Source organism: Pyxicephalus adspersus, chromosome 1 (assembly GCF_032062135.1).
Source record: "Pyxicephalus adspersus chromosome 1, UCB_Pads_2.0, whole genome shotgun sequence".
Classification (NCBI taxonomy): domain Eukaryota; kingdom Metazoa; phylum Chordata; class Amphibia; order Anura; family Pyxicephalidae; genus Pyxicephalus; species Pyxicephalus adspersus.
This window is the reverse complement of record NC_092858.1, coordinates 68,288,840-68,311,843: the sequence shown is the minus strand read 5'-3', so window position 1 is coordinate 68,311,843 and position 23,004 is coordinate 68,288,840. Positions and strand designations below refer to the sequence as shown.

General features: G+C 36.0%; 1 protein-coding gene across 1 annotated transcript in view; it reads right to left on the bottom strand.

The window, feature by feature from the left end:
- The window catches only part of VWA3B (von Willebrand factor A domain containing 3B), a 76,219-nt gene extending 54,649 nt beyond the window's left edge, over nt 1-21,570 (bottom strand). The window contains exons 1-15 of the mRNA XM_072402458.1: nt 21,490-21,570; nt 19,766-19,936; nt 17,550-17,638; nt 16,726-16,976; nt 15,177-15,333; nt 14,422-14,591; nt 11,325-11,407; nt 10,645-10,755; nt 8,293-8,486; nt 6,569-6,723; nt 4,918-5,056; nt 4,262-4,393; nt 2,313-2,411; nt 1,753-1,935; nt 186-316 (exon numbers count right to left, since the gene is read on the bottom strand). Of these exons, the coding sequence (XP_072258559.1) occupies nt 186-316; nt 1,753-1,935; nt 2,313-2,411; nt 4,262-4,393; nt 4,918-5,056; nt 6,569-6,723; nt 8,293-8,486; nt 10,645-10,755; nt 11,325-11,407; nt 14,422-14,591; nt 15,177-15,333; nt 16,726-16,976; nt 17,550-17,638; nt 19,766-19,880 (2,009 nt within the window). The 5' untranslated portion in view covers nt 19,881-19,936; nt 21,490-21,570. The remainder of the gene's footprint in view (nt 1-185; nt 317-1,752; nt 1,936-2,312; nt 2,412-4,261; nt 4,394-4,917; nt 5,057-6,568; nt 6,724-8,292; nt 8,487-10,644; nt 10,756-11,324; nt 11,408-14,421; nt 14,592-15,176; nt 15,334-16,725; nt 16,977-17,549; nt 17,639-19,765; nt 19,937-21,489) is intronic.
- Between the last annotated feature and the right edge of the window lie 1,434 nt (nt 21,571-23,004).

Sequence of the window (23,004 nt, the reverse complement as noted above, 5' to 3'; positions counted from 1 at the left end):
CTAGCAGCTTGGCAGGTATATAAAATCATAGAGAAAATATTAAATAAAGGTAGTTGTAATTAAAAAAAAATCATATATGAAATACTATGATTACAGTTACTATTCCTATATGGTCACAAGTATTTCTCTAGGGTCTGCCTTTAAATGAATATTCAGTTCTGGAACCAAAAGGGAACACATCTAACCTGTGTGATAAATCCTTGGCTCCATTGTGGTACCAGTCTAACATTAAACATTCAACATGAAGTTTCTTGATCTTTTCCAGACTGGATCTCCCTTCATCAATCTCTTTTAAAAGGAGTTTTATGTCTTCACTCTGCATGCCAAAAACATTATACATTGGAATTAGGAAGAATATGTAAATATGCATGCAATTGCAATTCTGTAATAAAATATATGTGTTTTCAATGTATTTTTATAAATATATTACAAGAGATCAGCTTTGTTTACAGTAAATTGTTTTATTAATGTGGTTATTTTACTAAAGAGGTTTAGGAAGTTTATTAACCTACAAAGGAATATAAATGTATGTTAATGCATATAGTACAAGTTCAACTTACAAAGAACACACAATCATACACAAGAAAATATTTTTTAAATATGTATTTTGTATGCACATGATTAGTCAGCAGAGCATTATCTGATTTACTAAGCTAAACACACCCTTATACAGTGATATTTAACTTTGCTAAGTGAACAGCTTAAACCTGTTTTGTAAATCAACATCAATAAGTGTTAATAGATTTTTACATAAATGTATTATGTATAGTTAGTTAGTATAGTAATTATTTCTGTACATGGAGAGGCCATACTTCCATATGCATATGTGTTGCATCCTGATTTGCATATTAAACTTTACTGTACCTTAACAATTTAATTTGGATGACAAAATAAAAAGAAATATATGAGAAATATATGAAAGGTGATATATCTAATGTTGCAGATTCATTTCACCTCCTATTGTGTCTCGAAGGTCGGAAGTAAAAGAAACTCAATGTAACACAGAAAGCAAAAACTAATGTTACGCTTGGCATCTGGCCAGTGCACAGAGAAAAGATTGTCGGATTTTGAGCTATTAGATCATTGTTTGCATGGACATGCTTTACCTTACTTGTCTTAAAGTACATTTCCCACTAACTGTTTCTTCCTGTTATAATCAGTTAAATGAACATCATGTGTGTCTATTCAGCAAGGCAAAGTTTAATATGAAACCACAAAAACCAATTAACTCAGTATAATATATATCCATTTTGGTGTTAAGGGCGACTGCCTTTTGTACAAAGCCTTTACTTTTTACACTGATTTATTAAATGAATCCAATAGGCTGCTGAATTTCCTGGAAAATTGTTTCAAAGCCCTAGTCCATAGTGACCTTCAGGATTATTTAGTGATTTTTTTGTTTCAGAATTTTTCATTCTATGGGTACTCCTATAACTCTATGAACCAATTGTTTGCAAACCTGAACATCTAACAACTTGACTAGCCCTAAGAGAGCTGAATCTTAGACAGCCTGTAAAGGTTCCCACAACATTAGTTGGATAGGATCCACAAAGAAAATCATATGACATACATATGCAACTTTTGAACAATCGGGCGTAATCATTGCCACCATATGATCATTTTCCATGTTTGTTAAACACTAATTTATTGTTTGTTATGGTCATGTAGGAAGGAAATCTCTTTTAAATTAAAGGAATATATCCTTGATGCACTTAACAATGAGCACTTTGACATTTATGGGTGGGAACTTACCACAAAAGGTTGTGGAGCATCAGGATCTTTGAGTTGATTAGTGTACGCATGGAAACGACCACTGGTCTTGCTGGAGAGCTCATACAAGAAGCTATTAGCCTCGGTGTCATCACAGTTAAATGAAATTGTATGGATAGGAACAGGTTTGAACAGGTTGATGTTTTCAAGAATTGTTTCTGTGGGCTACAAAAGTAAAAACAGTTAAGTTCCAAGCTTCTTTTTTTACATATATTGCACATTTTTGTACATTTTGCCAGTATCACTAGGCTTTAAATTTTGTAACTCATATTTAATACCTAAATGTTAGGTAAGTTCCTCAAATACCTTATTTATACCTTATTGGTAGCAGCAAACAATAGCAGTTGTCTACGAAATGTATCATTATATCTTATTGTTATATCTAAATCTGGCCAGATACATCTAATGTACTTTTAAGCTGCCCTTATCACTGTATTAAAAAATGATAGCCTTAGGTAGTTCTGTAGAATGTAGTGCAAACAAATTAGGAGTGTTAAATCTTTGGAACTGCCATAGTATTTTCCTCTTTGTCCTTCTATTACCTGATCAGGGCGTCCATCTGTAAGTAAATAAACTGCCTGGGTATTACTGTCGGATAGAGCAACCTGGAGAGCCTTCAGAGTATTTGTTGAGCTGCCAACCTTCCAAGAAAAAAAAAAATGTAAATATGACTTTTTTTCTTAACATAAATTACCAAAAGACTTTCTTACATTGGAAAATTGATTCCATCCAGCCAACCTACAGTACCCACTATTTATAGCCCGATGTTCTGGTTCCATATGTAAATCTCTATGTTGGGTATAATATTAGATGAAAACTGATTCTAGAAGGTTAAAAATGTCACTGGAATTTATCATGTAGACATGTCAGCAATGTATTGCCAATTGTCCTACAAACTTTCTAAACCTGAGATCCACTTTATAATTCCAAAAATTGAAAAAAATGACACTGAAGGTTTTCAGCAGTAGTTCAATATGGGTACCCATTGGTTCTGTCAAATGATTGACTGTGAGTGGCAAATTAGAGAATAGGACTTGAATGAATAAAGTATAAGATAATATGAACTGCACCTGCGTTGATTCTAAAACATCTAACTGTGAAGAACAAGCTCTGAATCGTTGCACATTCTGCAAATGAATGGACCCAGTAATCCAGGATCACCTCATATTTCAAAAACAGATTTCCTTCTTTTTACCTTACTTTAGCACACTTAAATGTAAAGAAAGCCATCTGCCTTTTGCTTATATATTCCTAAAAAAGCCTAAACATGAAATTATTTTCTTTGTTTTGTAAATGTTAAAATTTGGCAGTATTACTAATAGGAAATATGTGTTTATATGTTAGTATGTGAAATACAATTACGATTCTGAGAATCTGTTGTCCTTTTGTAACAGACTATAAATGCCTCAGAGAGAATACCACGAAATGAAAGAGTACATTGGTTAAATATTCATAGCTTTTTGTTATTCTGCTTGTAAAATGCGAGGTCAGGTAACTGGCGGCCTCCAAATATCATTGAATGAGCAAAGTGTTTTGTCTGTCATGTTCTCAGAAAGATAATGTCCGCCTGACCTGTCTGCATTCTGTGTTGGGTTGAATGGATTACTGTGTTCAGCCTGCCAAAGTACAACTGTCTGTTTTCTAAAACATTAAGTAGTCTTCCTTGTATTTTAATAATAAATGCTTGTTCAGAGGATTACCTAAAGATAAAATTAAATCAGATCCTTAAATTTCCTAAAGAGAATTAATTTCCTTAATTACAGTTACCAAAATACAAAATTAGCAAAAAAGCCATTATGTTGTATATGATATTCCAAACCACACTTTATATTAATGGTTGCATGCACAACAATATAATACATGTTCCAATTTATATCTAGTAGAGAGTTTATACAGATGAAGATGGAAAATATGTATTGTCTTTTTGAGGGAAGCAGTAGACATTACACAGGAGCAGATAAGAATTCTCATTTTTCAACTGGAAAACTAATATATCCAAGATGAAAACCTTTCTTAGATTTCAGTAAAGCAAGGAATGGTTAAACCTATGTGTATTTAATTTCTGCTGTTTGGCATCTTTAGGCGAGAGTTCTCTGAACTTCCTTTTAACAAAAGGAGAAGTGACATTTCTATAAGGTGAATAATTGTTCTCACTTAAAAAGCAGTTTCTTGGAATAAGTGGCCCCATTGGAAGATTTTCACTAAAAAACTTTTTTAATTTTAATCACTTGCTCTTCACTCACAAACAGTCACCATGGCAAATTGACAAGATAGATAAATATCAAGATAAATAAATAAACAAGATAGATAAATTATATATATAAAAAATAGTTTTAACACTTTTACACCTGCAAATAGAAAGAATTGTTTTATATATCTTACATTTGTAATCAGTATTTAACACAATCAAAAATGATCCACCTGCTGTTTCACCTCATTGTGCTACAAGAATTACTAGTGTGGAGGGTGCAGTTAAAATGATGTACATTACCTTCAATTCCTTAACCCAGTAAGATGCTTCCTTCAGATTATCTTCATTAACTTCTGCTAGTTTTGCTTTCCAAGCATCTACTTTGGAATCAAACTTTACAAAGTTGAACATCTTTTTGTGTTTAAGTTGCTCCTAATAAGAACAAATTACCAAAAACATAACAGTAAAAACATAAGAGAATTTAAACCATAAAGTAGATAGTAGATATGAATTATACAAGTTTATACATGAAACCTTAGCAGAAACTCAAAGCAAAAGCTTTAGACACCCAATCCCTAATGCCCATCTATTACAAATGTGATTTTCCAGGTTTAATACAAACTTTGAATGCAGACAAGTAAAGGTAGCTCTCTGGAAAAAATATCTACATATTTGTCAGGCCAAATTTTTCTAGATGAGATATACTCATAGTTTACAGAGTTTGCATCGTTTTGGGCTAATCCATGTAAGTGGGTATTCTTTATAATGCAGTTGCTATTCATATCATTGAATTTAGGCAACTTTAGGCACAATTACAAATGCTGATATTTAATATAAAGTCCCCAAAGACTGCTATTCATAAATGGTATTCTTTAAGTCTTCAAGAGTTCAGGCTGCTCTGCATGTACTGTCCTCCGATGTGCTTGTCTGTGTTATTAAGAAAACTTGTGCTTTACCTGCATAAGCTGAAATATCTTTTCCTTCACCAAAAACAGCTTGTCCTTCATGGAATGGGAGGTGTCAATGAGAATGTAGACTTGATCCTCAAGTATAGTTCCAAACAGCTCTCTGCTCCCTTTCTGTAGCCATTTTACTCTAATAATATTAATATAAAAAAACTATATGTTAATATAATAAAGAAATACGTGTAGAATAATTATTTCAACCCCTATCCCTAGGTGAGTACAATGACTCTGTTAAGAAATTATCTACATTTTTGTAAGATCTGTTAACCTAATGTTGTTGTTTTTTTTTCCCACAGGTCATTTATACCAACCACAACCATTAAAAAACTGTTCCTTTTTCCACTGTGGGATTTTTCTTCCTGCCTTAACTAATAAAGACTTCAACAGACTCACACACTCAAAGTTGGGCAGCAACATCTAAACTGCCAAAGAAGTGCAAACCTGTAGTGCAACATAAGACAACAATCCATAAGCAGTGCAAAATTATTCACACAGCGTTGCAGGATGGACTTCACTGGAAGTAGAAATTATGTTTTAAGGGGTGTATTGTGGTTTAGAGGGAGATCTAAGAAAAAATTGTAAATGCAAATGCAGTTACAATTAAGTGCAGCAGCAACAATTTGGATTTATTGGGGGTGGGCATAGTTTTCTATTTCCTTCAAAAAATTTATGACCTATCGAGCTTTCTGTACTAAAAAAGTAATTGGTTATTAAACATCAAAGTTCACAACAAATACTTTGAAGTACTATTTCAGTCTGTTTTCTAAAAGTTAAAACAACTGATGCTTGTTTTTATTAAAGCGTACCTAAACTCAAATGTTTTACCTTATATAAAAGGGTAGACAATCCTTTTATATAAAGTGAAAAGCTGATGTTTTTTTTTTTAAAAAAAGGGGTCCAGCACCTCCCCTTTCTGTCGTGATACATACCAGGTTACCTACGTCATACATCCCAGAAGGCTCTTGGCTGCTCCGTTATCGGCATGCACAGAAGGAGCACTTTCTTCATTAAGGGGAAAGAGGTGCCAATCTCATGCGTGCACAGTGAAATCAGGTCCTTTTTATTGCCCCTTTACAACGGGCTACGTTATCCAGTCTTGCACCTGTGCAGTGCAAGATTGGGTGATGTAGCAAGAAGACCGAAGATGGCGGTGCCTGGTGCTCCCTCTGTGCCGGCATGAAGAAGAATTCCAGGACAGTATGGGACCAGATTGAGGAAAGGTCCAGCACCATTGAGGGATCAGCGGGACTAAAGGTAAGTGTGATTTTTTTTGACGCTTTAAGTAGGCTGGCAGGCTGCCAAGATTTGTTCTCAATGGCAAAAGAGCTTCTTTTTGTAACTTTAAAGATAATTTTTAAATAAGAGCGTGTTTAAAAACGCTTTCACTTCTTTTTTTTTTTAAATATTTTATGTATTTGAAAAGCCTGAGTACAAAATCACTTAAACCATAAAAATAAACTACTGGGGTAAATGCTATATTAATTCAAATATGTACATAAAGCATTATTAAATATCATGATTCCTAAACAACATCAAAGACTACAACAAAGACTTTATAGTATAATGTCAATCTGCTTTCTAACAACTAGAAATGCTAAAAAGACCTAAAAACATTATAGTATTACAAGGTCTGTTTTGTCACCTTCTCTCCATCTTGTCCAATGCGGTTTTCATTTTTTCTTCATACCATCTGTACTTCTCCTTACTGATATGAACATGAACCACAGAACCATCTTTCCAAAGAATATGGACAAATTGGTCACAGTACTTGGCATTTATCAGTTTCATATTGTTTTCCTGTAAATGTAGATATATGTTATCCTACTATGTAGTATGTATTAAAAGTGATTTTTAAGTCTTTTTACAATATTACCGGTCATGTGATTTTGCCTAAAAATACTAGTTTTTAATAGTGATATGGTAGACATTGTTGCTGATTTACTTCTTAAAATGCTGAATTTTTTATGCTGACCTACTGGATTTAGAGAGTCTCTCTTAGGAGGTGCTCTTTTGGGCCTACAACCCCAGGTGATGCCCCCCCACAGGAGGGCGCGCTTGGCCTATTCCCTCTGCCAGCTGCGCTCGCAGTAGCATAGGAGTTTTAGGATTAGTGCTCTGCGGGTTGCAGCAACTTTGTCTCCCTCTTGATGTCTTCTTCCTCTCGGCATCCCCTGCACTGAGGCTGCACAGATTAGTGGAATTTGGAGCTGTGCTACAGCTGATTAGCAGAATGGTACCTGTGTCATCCCATGCTGTCATTGGCTGCTGGGCTTTATAGCCTCTCTGCTTCCAGGCTTCTGTGCCTGTTGTAGCGTTAGCTGGGCTTATCTGTGCTGGTGAGTTTCTTATGTGTTTTTCTGTTGCTGACCATTCCCTGTTGCCTGGAATTTCACTTGTACTCCGGTGGGACAAACCTCTGTCTGTGACCCCGACTCTGCTTGTGCCCATTGCTTTGTACCTTGTTTGGTGGACTGATCTTTTGTTGACTTTGGCTTTCTTTCTGGATTTCCTGGTAATTCCTGTACTGTTTATCTGTGGGCTTCTGGTCAGCTGCAGGACCTTCCCCAAACACCAACCTCTGCGCACTGTCCCCCCCCCCCCCCCAAGTCCTGGGGGCAACCGAGTGCTGGGAGACGCAATCAGTCTCCCAAGGCTGAGCGGGGGCTGCTATAGGTGAAGATTGCAGCGTTAGATTGGGGGACTGGTGTCTGGAGAATACTAGTACTGACCAGGGCCTTACAAGCTCTGTTCTCAGAAACATAGCTTAAAAACAGCTGCAGCTTTACAGTGTGGTCACCTAAATCACCTAAATCTCAAGCCATTGTTCTTAACAGTATTGGAAACTGTGGTAAGCCCCTGGGATTTTGAGTGTTTAAAAAATGGGAAGTTCACAATGGCGGTTTCACAAGAGTAAGAAACACCTCTTGAAAGGGATTTAACAGGCGCATGGAACCAGAAACTCAAGTGCACCAATCATACATTACAAAGATAACACTATGGCGTCCACAGAAAAAAATAGGGTCAGGTGCTAATAAAAGGAATACATTTAAGCTAGCATATCAATTTTAGGAGATTCAATGCTTAATGCACACCAATGTTTAAACATGGTAAGACAAAACAAATTTTCTATATAGTTCTTCCCCCCATTTCAAATACACAGTACTTCCAGGTATGTAGGAGTATGTGAGAATTAACATACGATTTTCTAATTTGCTCCCTACAGACATTTGACTTCCCCCATGACTGTAATTTGAAACGCAGTCCTCAGGTTTCCCTAGGGATGCTGAGTGTACAATTCAAGCACAAGTTAAACTCTATTATTGTGTGTTAATGAAACACAAACTTGCTTTGCCTTTAACACTTAACTGCATCAGTTTGCAGAGACTCATCCTCTGGTTTGGTCTTAATATCCACTACACCATCACTATGGCGAAAGGCACAATCTGCCAGGGCATCATAAAAGAGGAGCTTCTGTGATTTCAAGCCAAACTTCCTCAGCCATTCTTCTGAGCTTATACAGTCCTCAGCAGCCTCTTCTGACACAGGATAGTTGTTAGTGTCTATATAGAAGCATAGAAAGTATAGAGTCCATAAATAAAGGCTGCACTGCAATTAATACAATAATGCTATTCTTTCAAACTCAACATTTTGTTTTATATATTTCATTACAAATTCAATTCTTTAAAATTATTTTTTAGTTGCCGATCATGTGACATAGTTCTAAAATATAAAGTATGTCACAAAAGCATAAACATCTATATAGGTGAACACATTTTCTTTCTAAAATAACTCTTGTTGGTAGACACTTTCTTTTTTTGTCAAATCTGAAATGTATTAACAAAGAATTAAAATATCTGACAAATGTCAATCTTTGTACATAGCACTTTGCAGAGTAAAAGTGCCCTCTAGTGGTTGTCCAGTGTAAGTAATGTCACAGAGTGTATTGTATGAACTAGAAATTCTGACTAGGAGGGTGTGTCTATGTAACTCTAATAGTAAGATTATTTTGTAACCTTACTTGGAGACATTATGTAATGTGAACAGCTTGTATACCAGGATATGTTGCCATACTGCAAATAAATCATTTGCTGATCATGCAGCCAATGTGTCCTGCTGATTAAGTAGAGCAGATATTTGCAGCACTTAGTAGTACAGTATTATTATTATTATTATTATTATTACTAATATTATTATTAATAATAAACAGTATTTATTTAGCACCAACATCCTATGCAAAGCTGTACATTAAATAGAATAAGGGTTGAAAATGACAGACAGATACAGACAGTGACACAGGGGGATTGAAGGACCCTGCCCCGAAGAGCTTACCATCAGTACAATACAATACCACTGCTACACACATACAGTTACACCAACTTTCTCATAAGTGACCGCTAAACTTTCAGATGGACAAATGGTTTCTAAATATAAGAGACATGTATATTCTAAATTAATATTGGTGTGTTTTGGGTATTTTGCCACATCTGTACAATATTCCTACATAAAACTCTGCCTCCGTACGGGTGTTTTCCACAAAAATGCCCACTGACTTGTCTGATAAATATGACAAATTCAAATACTCTATTTGGTACATATGAAATAAGGTCTTTTGACCTTTTCTCATAACTACTGTGTTTTTTTGTGGTTTACTATTGTCTTCTTATCCCATTATTATTATTTTTACAGTATTTCAGTCCAATGTCATATCACTAACTGTCCCTAAAAAGGGGCTCACAATTTAATGTCATGGTCATATATCATTAATGTAAATAAAGGGAAATTTGTGAAGGAAAGCCTAATAACCTAACTGCATGTTTTTGGAATGTGGGAGGAAACAAGAGAACCTGGAGAAAACCCACACAGACACAGGGAAAACATACAAACTCCATGCAGATAGAGTCTTGTCCAGGATACAATCTTGAGACCCAATGCTGCAAAGGCCAGAGTGTTAACCACTGGGCCAACCGTGCTGCCCTTGGGCCTGAGATTTGTTTGTTATGGTTTTATTCCCAGTTTTTCATATTGTTATCTACTTCTTGCTCCAGAAATTGTTTTCATTTTCCTTCTTATCTTTCTCCGCCCTTTCATCACCTTTATTTATACATGTTAACATATATTATTTCAACTCTTTGATTGTATATTGTAAAGTTATGCTACAACTATTTTTCTACAGTTTTATAAAGGTTTTAAATGAAAAAATAAAATCTTGTTAAAAAAGGCACATTTATAAAGTGGAGCATAGTGCTTTACCAATGTGCCTAACACTTTACATTTAGAAGCAAAACAATGTTTTTATGAAAAGCAAAAAATGTGGAGGTGGAAAGCCTAGTCATATAATAACCTGTCAAAGTCTTTTAACTGCAGTGCTCTCATTTTGTGGAAAATATTCTATAGGAAACTGCAGGTCTGATTTTATGAAGGAAAAGTAAAATACAGTGTGGGATGACCATGGAAGTGTCCAGCAGGTGAGATAGTGAGATCTGCTTTCATTAGACTGGATCAATTTGTCAGATGTTTTAATTGTTAAATGTTTCAGCATTTAACAGCTAAATAAATGGTTAGGGATTCAGCATTAGATGCTGTCAGACCTTAAATGCAACATGGGAAGAAGTCCCAGATACAGCTTGGCCCTAGAATTCAAGAGGTTCTTTTCCAAAGGTTAATGGACGTTTCCGCATGGTCAGATCCAGGTAACTTCAAAAAGTTTGTCATACTTGCCTTCTTCTGAGTGATACAGTTTTCCTAAAATATCCTGCAACTGCTTTAGTGTTTCTTGTGCTTCCTCCAGCTCCTTTACAATCAACTCTTCATCTTTCTTGAAATCAAACTCTATGGACACATTATTCATAAAAATTACAAAGCACATGGTAAAATATTAAATATATGGTAATACATAAACTACAAAGTAAATGATGAAAAGTCAGTCTTCCAGTTTTAAATGTACTGATTCCAAACTCTTTTAAATGGGGCGTGCAACCACTTGTAATCATTTAGTTTTATTGTTAATACATACAAACAAAGGAAAATAATTTACACAGTTGTTTTCTTGCCAACAACATTGGGATATGTTTATAAGACATAAGTATGGTCAGTCTAAAGTCAGTTCTTCAAAATGTTTATTAAATAATTATGGTAATCCTTTGGCATGGATTACCATAATTCCCCATGTACTGTCATTTATTTATAGTAACTGGTGCTAACATACAGTTTTCCAAGGTTCTGCTCAGAAAAAACAAAGAAAACTTACACCCACTCACCTTTTACTTATAACCGACACACATCTAATTAATAGTTAAAATAGATAATAATAGATCTATCTGAAAAATGTTACCATACATTACATTCTGTCACATACACTTTAGTAAATGGCTTTTCAGCAAACAAAAAAGTAGCTATACCTTGTAAATCTTTGTCGGTTGTTGTTTCAGCAATTTGTAGATTGTTACCTTGTTTTAACATTTTCTCAGAACAAATATGGAACCTATGAAAGAAGGTGAGAATTCTTTTCTAATGTATACTCTGCATATATGCATTTAAATTATAATCACCTATGTTATGAAAAATGTTCACACAGTTGATATTTTATGCCCTGAAGAATCTGACAATAAACATTTGATATTGTAACAGCAAAAGAACCATGGTGCCAATATTATAATCAACACATATGCTGCTGTATAAAAGTTTATGTTTATGTGATATACTCCTATTACCTTCTTATGTATACAACACAATAAATTTTGGTTAAAATTGTCACCTACAAGAAGATTGGACAGTGGCAGACTGGCCCACGTCAGCGCTCCGCATTAACTTGGACCAATCTGGAGCAATGGGGCTCATTGGAGTGCAATGCATATCACTCTTGCCAATAAAGGGGAAGAAGAGGAAGAAGGTTTTAGAAAAGAAAAGGCATAGTTCAGGGTGTACTTATCCCACAGATCATCCAGTGATTTGTCTAGCGGTTTCCATACCTGTAAGCAAACCTGTCCAGTTTGTTTGAACCTGGAGGCCAGGAGCACAGGTAGAAACAACTTTGGCTGTAAGGGACCACTCCCATTTATCCATATTCTGCCTACTGCAGAAGTCTGCTGACAGGCTGGCAACTATAGTGAGGATCCTTCAAAAAGGAAAGACTTTTGTTACTCCAAAATCAGAATACTAAGCCACCAACCTGGTTCTTGATGAAAGACCAAACAATCCTTCCAGATACTGGTTTGATTTGCCCCATGATGACAGTGTGTTGCATTGTAGTGATCAGGTATGACATGAGGCAAATTAGAATACCTCGAAAGAAACTACCATCAGACCTAGGACTCCTATTTAAAAGTATTAGCGAGTTCTAAGCCTGGAATGCTAAATTTGAAAAACTCTGAACTGAGCTGTGTCCAGGACCAGACTTAGATACTCAAAATGATAAATTTCAATGAAAACAACACTGTTATATTAACCATGTTCCAATCACATTTTTTAAAACTTTTTTAGATCTTTGATGTTTAGGTAATAAACATAATCCACACTGACTGCTCCATCAGCAGGAGGTCATCCAAGCATTCCACAATGGGTGTGCCACAAGAATGGAATATGTAAGAAAGCATCTTTGAAGTCCATAGAAGCCAAAAGGCCTTCCTGATAAAAAGGGGCAATGTCAGATTTGGTAGATTCTATGCATAATTTTTAACTCAAATTCATAAGTTTTGTGAACAAAGAATGGGCTTGGGAATAATGAATAGGCTGGAACTAAACCCTGGAAGTGCTGGAAGTGCCTGGTGCTGTGTTCATCTAAAAGGGGCTGGGAAAAACACTGAAACTTTAATAAACCTTCACCCACTATAAAAAGTTGGGAAGCACCCTCACACAAATGAAGGCTTGTCTGCAGATTTGGCAGACTTTAGGTGCCTGGACATATAGGTGGACAGGGAGCTGAGCCTGGGCTGGTTGCAACATAGGAGTTGATAGAGTGGAGGAAAAAAAACCAATGGTACCTATCAGACTGAGAAGGAGAAGACTTTGCAGTCTATTACTTAGGTTTTGTACTCAGAGAAACATGGATGCAGCACAGGAATTATGTACACACAAGAAATGAAGACTGAAGATTCACATGGCTTTGTGTAAGCAGGAGCATCAGTGGAAAGAGTTTGAGGCTCAGTGGCGGGAAAGAGAGAACATGCGCAACGTAATACCATGTTGAATGATATCAGCATAGCAACACTAAACTTTTCAGTAGCAAAACCAGCCGAAAATAAATGTGCTTAGTGAGCTAAGTAATTGAGTTTATTCTTGGTGTTCCGCCGAACCAGCCTAAGACAAACCAGCTGCTTTAGACCTTGAAAGTGCACCCAGGCTATCATTTAGCAGAATGAAGATTGGAAAGTGCACTATGTAGAACCCAGTACCCTGAAAAATCACTTTCGGACAATACCCAGTGTATTAGTGTCTGAAGCTATATCACAGCTCCAAAGTTCAGTCTAAGGACAATCACATATGATAGCTACAATTGAAGAAATGAAGTTCCAACAGTGTTGTAGATAAGAGTCTTGAATAAACAAAAAAAAATTAAAAAAACAAAACAGATGCCACTAGCACACTAATAAAAACTTTACATTTTGCCGATAGTGCTAGTATCCTTGGCTGGCCTAAATTTTTGGTTTGATAGAGTGAAATTCTCCTGTAGGTGGCAATATAATTTAAAGGTTAAAGACTTTCAGTGTCCCTTAATGAAAAAAAGAAACATAATAACAGCTTTATTTATTTACCAATTGCTAAAAGCTCAGTGTAAGTCAGGGGTGGCAAACTCTGGACCGCAACGTAAATATGAATTGCAGCTGGCCGGCCGCTGCATTGAAATAGCGCCGCTACTACAATTCCCGGCATCCCTCAAGTCTAGAGACCAGCGGCCTCTCTGCGTATGCGTGGCCCCACATTGGACTGTTTTATAGACGCAAGTAATGTCGGGAATCGTAGTAGCAGCATCACTTGCGTCTATGGACCAGTGGCCTCTCTGCCTATGCGTGGCCCTGCATTGGACTGTTTTATGGATGCAGAGAATTGTAGTAGCGGTGCTATTTCAGTGAAGAGGGAGCTCCAGCCACTTATAACATTAAGCTCTGCATTGGACTGTTTTCTTGACGCAGGGAATTGTAGTAGCGGTGCTTTTTCAGTTTCAAGTTTGGCCTGTGACTTGTCTAAATTTTTAATTTTGGCCCATTGTGTATTTCAGTTTGACATCCCATGGTGTAAGTAATTTAAATTTGATTCTACTATTACTCTCTCCTTAGTTGACGCTCCTCTTTTTCTGTTAGTCTATGCATTTTTGCAAGTTAATAGGCTGCTTTTTAATTTAATTTCAATTACTTTATAAACAAAATTACATACTGAAAATATATCTAACATATACTGAATATTATCATTAAATAATAAAAAATAGAAAAATGTCAGTAGCTTAGAATAGGATTTTTATGCAGGGTGGCATGGGTGGCATGTTAGGTTACAGGTTTATACCTTCCAGATGTTCGAAGACTTAACTCTCTCAGCATCAATATGCTTTCTGTTTTGTGAGGGTTATAGCAGACAACATGAAGGGGACATGGACTATTTTCAATGCCAGTTAGTAGAAGTTGTATCTTTCCTGCAGGAACATCTCCAACACAGAAATAATACACAGCATCCACCTGCAGTGAGATAAAATAAATATTATTAGAACATTGTCTATTACTTTCACTAGAAGGGTTTGTTCTAAGTTTGGAAATATAACATCACAGTGACACATTGGCACATAATTCAAGGCAATTCTAAAAGAGGGGCACATCTTCATGTTAAATTAGCAAGCAGATAAAAAAAACATTAAAAACATTTAAATATTATTGTTTTTCTTCTTCTTTTTTATTATAATAATGCATTTTGGAACGCTTAACGCTAATATCAAAGCACATGTCTTGAGTTGTTTACCTGGCAAAATGTATTACATCATTGCTCTGTCACGGAACACAATTCATGAAATATGGTCACTTTGGTAAATATGGTCACTATGGTCTTTGCTATGAAATAACAATTTCATACAGGTATGTGTGCAATCACATTTCAAGTTGGCTGTGGATTGCAAAAGCCACACTTGTTATTTGAATCTTATGTTATGTTTAATTGATCTAACCTCATAACTATGAGATCACACTACTACAGAATATGCCATACAATTTACAATATAATTAACTGTTAAAAAGAAATAGTCTATGTATTTATATGAGCACATTTACAACCTGGTCATCCAGGGCTTCCGACAGAGCTTCAGCTGCACTATCTGCATTGACCACAGGAGAGTGCTGAAGATTCCATATCCACTCTACAGCTTGCTGTACGGAATGCTGTGTGACGTGAGTAACTTTCTGACGCCACTTCACTGGTTCCTGAGAGACCCTACAAAACATGCCATAACTGATTAACAAGTTCTTAAGTTGCTAGACACATTTGTCTTTTTTTACAGTCTACCTTTCAAAGCATAGATAGTTAGGAGTGAATAAAAAACAACACTTTATATGAATACAATAACACTTAGGACTTTAAATCTATAAAATAGGGAATCTAACATTCCCTTAAACACAACCCAGCTAACCTGGAATGGATTTCTTAAAAGTAACGATCCATTCCAGTTTTTGCTGGATCACCCAGCTTCACTAAAGAAAGTGTATCCTCCTCAGCCTTGGAGAACTTTAATAAATAAGGCCTATTGAGTTAATGCACAAGTGTCTGCGTGTGAATGCCTACATTATTGCAATATGCTAGTGGGAACAAAGCCTTAACAAGGCGAGGAAAGGAATTCCCGAACACAAATTGAATGAAACAAAGTGTGAGTACTAAAAATGTTCACAGCCAGCAATTAAAATTTAAAAATTTGAATGTAAGAGTTCACACAGCTAAAAAAGAAAAAAAGGAAGTTGCACAAAAAAATCTTATGAAATCTGTCTACCTAAGATTACACTGAATTTAGAATACAGGAAATGGAGTGGATGTTCTGCCTTTAGCACAGTTGTGTGCTTCCTGGTTAGCAATACAATTTTAAGAATTGGTTTTGCTTGCTGCATGGAATTTGTATTCAATGTTCAATAATATAACCATATAATTTAAAATGTCTTAGTAAAGTGATAATTAAGGCTGTATAAATAATAGTATCTATTGCTGGGTGTACAACAAATTACAGCCTGCTTGTTCTGAGGAGATCCTTACATCATGAAGTGCAAACCTTTCTATCTTAGAAACCAAGCTAACTTGTATTGCAACTAAAACAAAGAATAGAAAAGACTTTAGGATTTAGAATAGATTAGGTTTCCAGATTATTTATTCAAACAAAAGCAGGCCTGTATCAGAATTGCCTATTGTTACAGTGCATGTGCATAATTTAAATATTACTTTACTCCAACTTTAAAGGAGACTTAGACTAAAGGGCCTATTTATTTTTTTTACCTAATATTCATGCAACTTTTACCCATAATTACTCATTTTTACTCAATTTGAAAATGTATATATCATGAGTAAAATTTCAATGTCTAATTGAATCACACGTGAAAGGTGTGTAGATTTTGGATAAAATGTTAAACTTTTATAAATAAATCCCTAAATGTTGTTCAAAGGTACACTAGGTAAAGAAATAGTTACATCTATGTCCTTGAATGTCCTAACCAAATGAGTATATGTGCAGTGAAAGCAGAAATTTTCTTTATTCAAATTCTTCTGGGAAGTCTTTTATTTTTTTTTAAAAAAAAAACACATTTGTACCTAGGAACAGTTATTGTATACTATAATCTCACTTACCAAATTAGGTTAAACTTGGAGATTTGTGCCACTTGTTCTCTGATAACAAGACATAAGGCATCCCGGCATAAATCATACCGTATTTTGGAGATTGTACTTAGGTCTAGAATAATGCCTATGGATTGTTCTTGGATCACACCAAACACAAGGCGACTTGAACTCTTTAGCCAATCCAGTCGCTGATTATACAATCCAATAGCTTCTGTGAGAGATTCAACCTTCTGTACAACTTCTTCTTTCTTTGCTGTCAACTTTGTGTATAGAAAATGGGATCAGTTACTGCATAAAAAGATCTGGTTACAATATAATATCTATGAATAGATAATATAAAATATAACTTGGTACACCTATCTTCATGGCAGCATGCACATGATAATACTATACTACTACATACAGGCTAGCTCTTAGGTCAGTTTATCTCCAATAATCTTTTTTGGGCATTTGTAAGGGTGTCCACTGGCCACCAGTGTTAAAAGCATTCTTCTCACTGACCACAATGCTCATGTACCATGAATTGTAGATACAGTAATTATATTATGGGTACTCCAAAAACCTGAAAAATACTTCAAGGGTTCCCCCATGTAAAAAAGTAAAAAAGGCTAAATGATGCTGGATATATGTAAGCTAGGAAATGAGGCAGCTTTCAGTAAAATCAGAAAACAAATTCAGTACAATAAATGTACAACTGTGAATTAGTGAAGGTAAGACTGGAGTTTAATCTAAGTAAATTAGTTGTAACTATCTTTATCATTGATTTTCACAGTTATCAGAGACAAATTACATACCTGTTTTGTATGGTAACATTATATATTAAATTCACTCACATTGTATATTTTGCCATTGCTATTATATTGTCGGAAGAGTCCATTAGAATACCGTGAAGATACCGGACGTCCTAGTTTATTAACATAGTCTGCACAACAAAAATAATATAATGCAGGTGAGCTGATATGAAAATAAAACATACATACTATTCCTAAACAACAACCGAAATGAGTGCTGTCTTCTATTACTGTACTTCCGTTGATCTTTGCTAAGACATTTGAATATAGTAGGCAATGCTGGAAAAATTGTTGGTGCCCCATGCAGGTTAATTACAGATCCCTAACACTGTTTTTACAATGCAAACAATGCCATGTTAGTAGGTGTTTCATAGAATTTATTAATTCAGTACTGTCAGATGGTATTGTGTACTATTAACAGTCAATGTGCAGAAGTGGAACAAGATGTAAGCATGAAGTAGCTAACAAAAGCAGTTCATTGACTTTAGGCAGATTTCGGCAGCAGTTTAACCAGCTTCAGCTTGGCTCAAATCTTGCTAAAAACTCTGATAAGCATCTTCAATCAGTTGTTGCTGAGTGAGCTCTAATAAGTACAAACACCCTGCTAGCTGCCATTCACAATGTATTAGTTGGCTATGATTGTACACTCAGTAGAGCACTTCATGCTCAGCTCATATACAGGTTTTGTGCTTATAACAATATTTCTCCAACTCCTGATCATGGTAAAATGTTTCATACAGTTCCAGTAATGAGGAACTATACTCAAAAAAACAAAACACACTTACCTCAATCCTGCAGGGCAGACCGATCACTCCGGGGGTGTCCGGCATCTGGTCTTGCGTCATCTCGACATTTGTCCCAGAGCCAGCACTCCAGGCGCCGCCATCTTCTTCGTCTCTTTATGGTTCTTCATCCTACGTCACTTGACCCAGGTGCGAGATCGGGTGACGTAGAATGAAAAAAAAAATTTGCCGATCTCACTGCACATGTGTGAGATTGGCAAATGTTTCTCTTTGAGCAAAAAGGCTTCTTCTGTGCATGCCCAAGATGCTCAGGCATGCGTAGAAGGAGTGCCCAGGATGCCTGAAGTAGGTTAAAATTCTGAGTATAGGTACGCTTTAAAGTGTTAATAAATCCTAACTGATGCGCTGATGGTCCATACTTCAAGGGTCTCATTTCCTCCATCAACCGACTCTTCCATATGTCCACACAGGCAGTTTCTGGCAAATTTGCATATATGGGTACCTGGGAGGCCATTTTGGGCCATACCCTGGAGAGAGATGGGTGGTCAGAAATTTGGGAGGCGGCACATAAAAGTTCATTATGCACACTTTACAAGGAAAATCTATATAAGATCATATTTAGGTGGTATCACACACCAGATGGGCTGCACAAATTGTTCCTGACTGTAGACACTATTGGCTGGCAATGCGGGACCCAGCGAAGGACCTTGGAGCTTATTTTTTGGTTTTGTCCCATTATTCAGAGCTATTGGGACAGAGTTATTAAGCTACTTGGAGAGGTGACCCAACAACAGATTTTACTAGATCCGCTTAATCACCTTCTGAGATTGCCCTTCAGGGGACAAATTTACCTGCAAACTTACTATCCATATTTTGGTAGAAGCTCGCACTCTGATCTCGACCAAGTGGAAATCCACTTTACCTCCCTTTATGGTGAATCTATACACTTGCATTCAGGAAGTCTGTTTGATGGAGTATCTCACTGCTCTTCTCAATGACAATGTTGAAAAGTTTGAACAGATCTGGGCAAACTGGGATGCTTACTATTCTAAACTACAGGTTTAGAACATTAGTTTGAATATCTGATATTGTGGGTCATTCACCTATCATCGCCCCACCAGCCTCTCCGGGCCCCCTCCCCACTTTTCTCCCAAGGTCACCCAGTTGTCCTTTTTAATGTTTTTTTTTATTCTTTGTTGTTTTTGCCCTGTATTTATTGGATTTTTGCTTATCACCAACCAATACTGTATGGGATTGTGTTTATTATTCTGAAGTTATGCTACCATTGTTCATTTTTTGCAAACTACGCAGTTCTCATTCTGTGTATTGATCTCATATCTGTATTGCTATGTTTATACTTGTTTCAAGTAAAAGTAAAATGTTGAATAAAAATTCAGTTCAAAAAATGTTACAGTAAAAGTGTTTTGTTACATATTTTTAATTAAAAAATGTGTTTTTTTTGGGTTGTGATTGATATTTTGATTACAGATTAATTGTCGAGTGAAAGGATGGTACCTTCTCTTTGCTGGAAACCAAGCTGTGCTAGGATCTTAGCCAGTGTGAGCTTCTTTCTTTTGAGACCAAGAGACTTCAGCCAAACTAATGATGAAACTTGAGTCATTACATCCATACTTGAAACTTTTTTGGCACTCCTTTCCAGATAGCAGAAATGTTTTAACAAAGCATCTAGAAATAAATAAAAAAATAAATATGAACATTTACATTTGTAATTATATACAGTACATGTTCTATGCTTCCTCTTAATGTTATCATATTACATGTTTGCATAAGTTAACAAGGTATTATTTTTAAACAGCACCAGGGTACAAAGGCATCAGACATTTCTTAAGACTACACAAGCAAGTCTTTTAGATTCTCAAATCCGTAAGGTTCTCTATGTGTGGGCACATTTGTTTTACAAATCAATGATCACTTGATCAGAAGACCAAATGAATGGCATACATGTAAAAGATTTTCTGCAATTTAAACCATGGGGTGGATCCCACATGGATTTGTTCAATCATTCATACACAGAGCATAATTTGTGTAATTTTGATAAATGTTTAATCCTGTTCACTCAACATGTTTTCATGTTTCATGTGTAAAATAATATTCACATCTTTTATCTGTAGTCTTCTATTCAGCCTCGTAATATCACAGTGACTCCCTCTTCTTTTTCAGGTCCAGAATGGGGGTGGTCACTCTTCCAAGACTGAGAAAATCTTATGTAACAGAGCATGAGTCCTGGAGAACTGTTTGCCCAGGCTGTACATTTTTTGTTCCACGGTGCACTATTGTTTAGGCAGCACTGTACGTTGCCTACTCTACAGTGCTTCATTCTTTAAACCAAGCTGTACATTGCCTGCTGTACACTGCCAAGTCCTGTATGCTGTCTGTAAATTCTCAATTTCAAACTGCTTAAATCGATACGTTCTTTTTTTCATTCTGTATTTCATTGTATATCAGTGTAAATCTTCATTGTATATGCAGGGCATTGGGGCTCAGATGGTTGTATTTGCCTAAAGCTAACAGTTCCCAGCCCTTCCCTAGTGATAACACACTACAACACACATACAGTATAAGAACCTTACCATGGTTTAACAAGCTCTTACAATACCCAATTCCAGGCCAACTACCCCTCACTGTTTACACATCTCCAAAGCATTTTGACAAAAAAAATCATAGAGTAACAACAAATCCTTTGTATGAACATAAGAAATTTAAATAAACAGTAAATTCAAGTTATTTCATAATTTTTTCATTGTATGTAAAATTTGGATGTGATATCAAAAAATCATCAAAAAGTCATTTCTGGATTCACCACCCCTAAATCAGTAAAAAACAAGTGTAAGATCTCAACAAAAAAAGCGATCCCCAGTGTTATTCATATCAACACAATGCCCAGATTGTACACCGTACATAAAGGTAAGGCTCATTGCTTGCAGCCAAGACATTAAGTATCATTTTACTGCTCATATGTTAACATTGAGTCCATTTTTATTTTGTAAAGAACGATCACTATGGGCAACATCTGCATTATGTGCTCATTTTCCCTCCATTGTTAATATATATATATATATATATATATATACTTCTCCGGTTTCTGCACATATATCAGCCCTCTCTGGGTGAATGTCATTTCTGTACATGTGTCATGACATTTACACACACCTGTATATTATGTGCATACAGGCAGCTTATATAACATGTTATGTGATATGACAATATAATGATCTGACCTGGTAGCAGACTATGCACACAAGAGCGGACTCCCGGCTTCTCCCACACTTCTCATTACATACTCAGACCGCAACATAACCTGTCCACTTGTTTACATTGGAAACGATGGTTGCTATGTTCTAACCAATCATAGAGCCGCTTACATTCCGGCATCGTGCAGGAAAGGTGGGGAGGAGCGCTTATTCTTAAGCTTGATCTGATTGGCTCCCATTCACGTAGTCTGTACGTGCTGGGCTGTTTAATGTGCTTGGTGCAGGACCGTGCTTATCCTTGTGATCCCCTAATGTCTGTATACAGGAGCACATGGTATTGTTTCTGATCATTGTTCCACAAACTATATTACTATCCTACAAGCAGTTTTTAGAATATAAAACTAATCAATCCAGTAGTTTCATTTGTTTTCATAACCATTTTAATGGATTTTAACTAATTTTATGTGTTTAAATCAAAGCTAACAGCAAAGTAATGTATTGGGAATTATTTCTAAGCTCATCATGTGGTTTATGGCACAAACAATCAATTCTGAAATATTGAACCATTAACAACCCATCGTTCAAAAATCGTCAACAAAAAATGTGCACAATGACGCTGATGAACAAGGAATGTCACTGCAAACTGTCCCGGCGGATCCGTTTGGGCGATGATTGTTCACTATTGTGTGTACTATCATCGTGAATGGTTCTGCGGTACACTTTCTCTGGTACACGTCACTTCATATCGTATCTAGTGTGTGTACATTATTGGTGGATTATTTTTGAATCGTGAATAATTGTTGATCTGTCATTAGTTGTTCATTTTCCAATGACAATTATTGCATGTGTGTACTAATGCCAGTGAACTGCTGCCCCTGTAGTCTTTATCTGTGGCTGACAATAGAGAATAAATATGGGCAGCAATTAATGGTGTAGTATGGCTGACTGCTGTGGTGTGGGCAGCCAAGGGGCTGGTAAAGTGCCAGCCAGCAGGTGCCGCATAGGATTTCTTGTTCTTTCTATAGGTCAGAACGTGCCCTGAAGTAAAGCTGCAGTACAAGGCTGGCCTGTTACCTGTGAATAATCACCTCCTAGCAACAAATCACCAATACTATAAATATAGTGATTATGTCTCTGGTTATTACTGCAGTCACTCATCTGCATGGTCTTTAGAAATTTTTACCATAAAAAATATCAGTACAACATGCCTAGTTGTTATGGTAATAATAGTTTTGGTAAAACTATTACCCTTCCATTAAAAATGCTGTTTATTGTTTAACAAGAATACAAGTATGTATGACGAACAATAAAAGCATCCTAGAAAACATGTGTATATAGAGTGATTCTAAAACATTGCTAAATAAAAGAAGAAACAGAAAAAAAACACTTCCTCTTCAAACAGGAAAACAAAACTTAAATAGAAGTGCATCTGCACTTCCAGTTCTTTCTTAGCCCCTTCTGCATAATCTGACAAATATCTGTTGATTCTACTACTCGTAGTCCACCTCATCCAGCTTCCTGTGATGGTGTCATGGAGCTGGT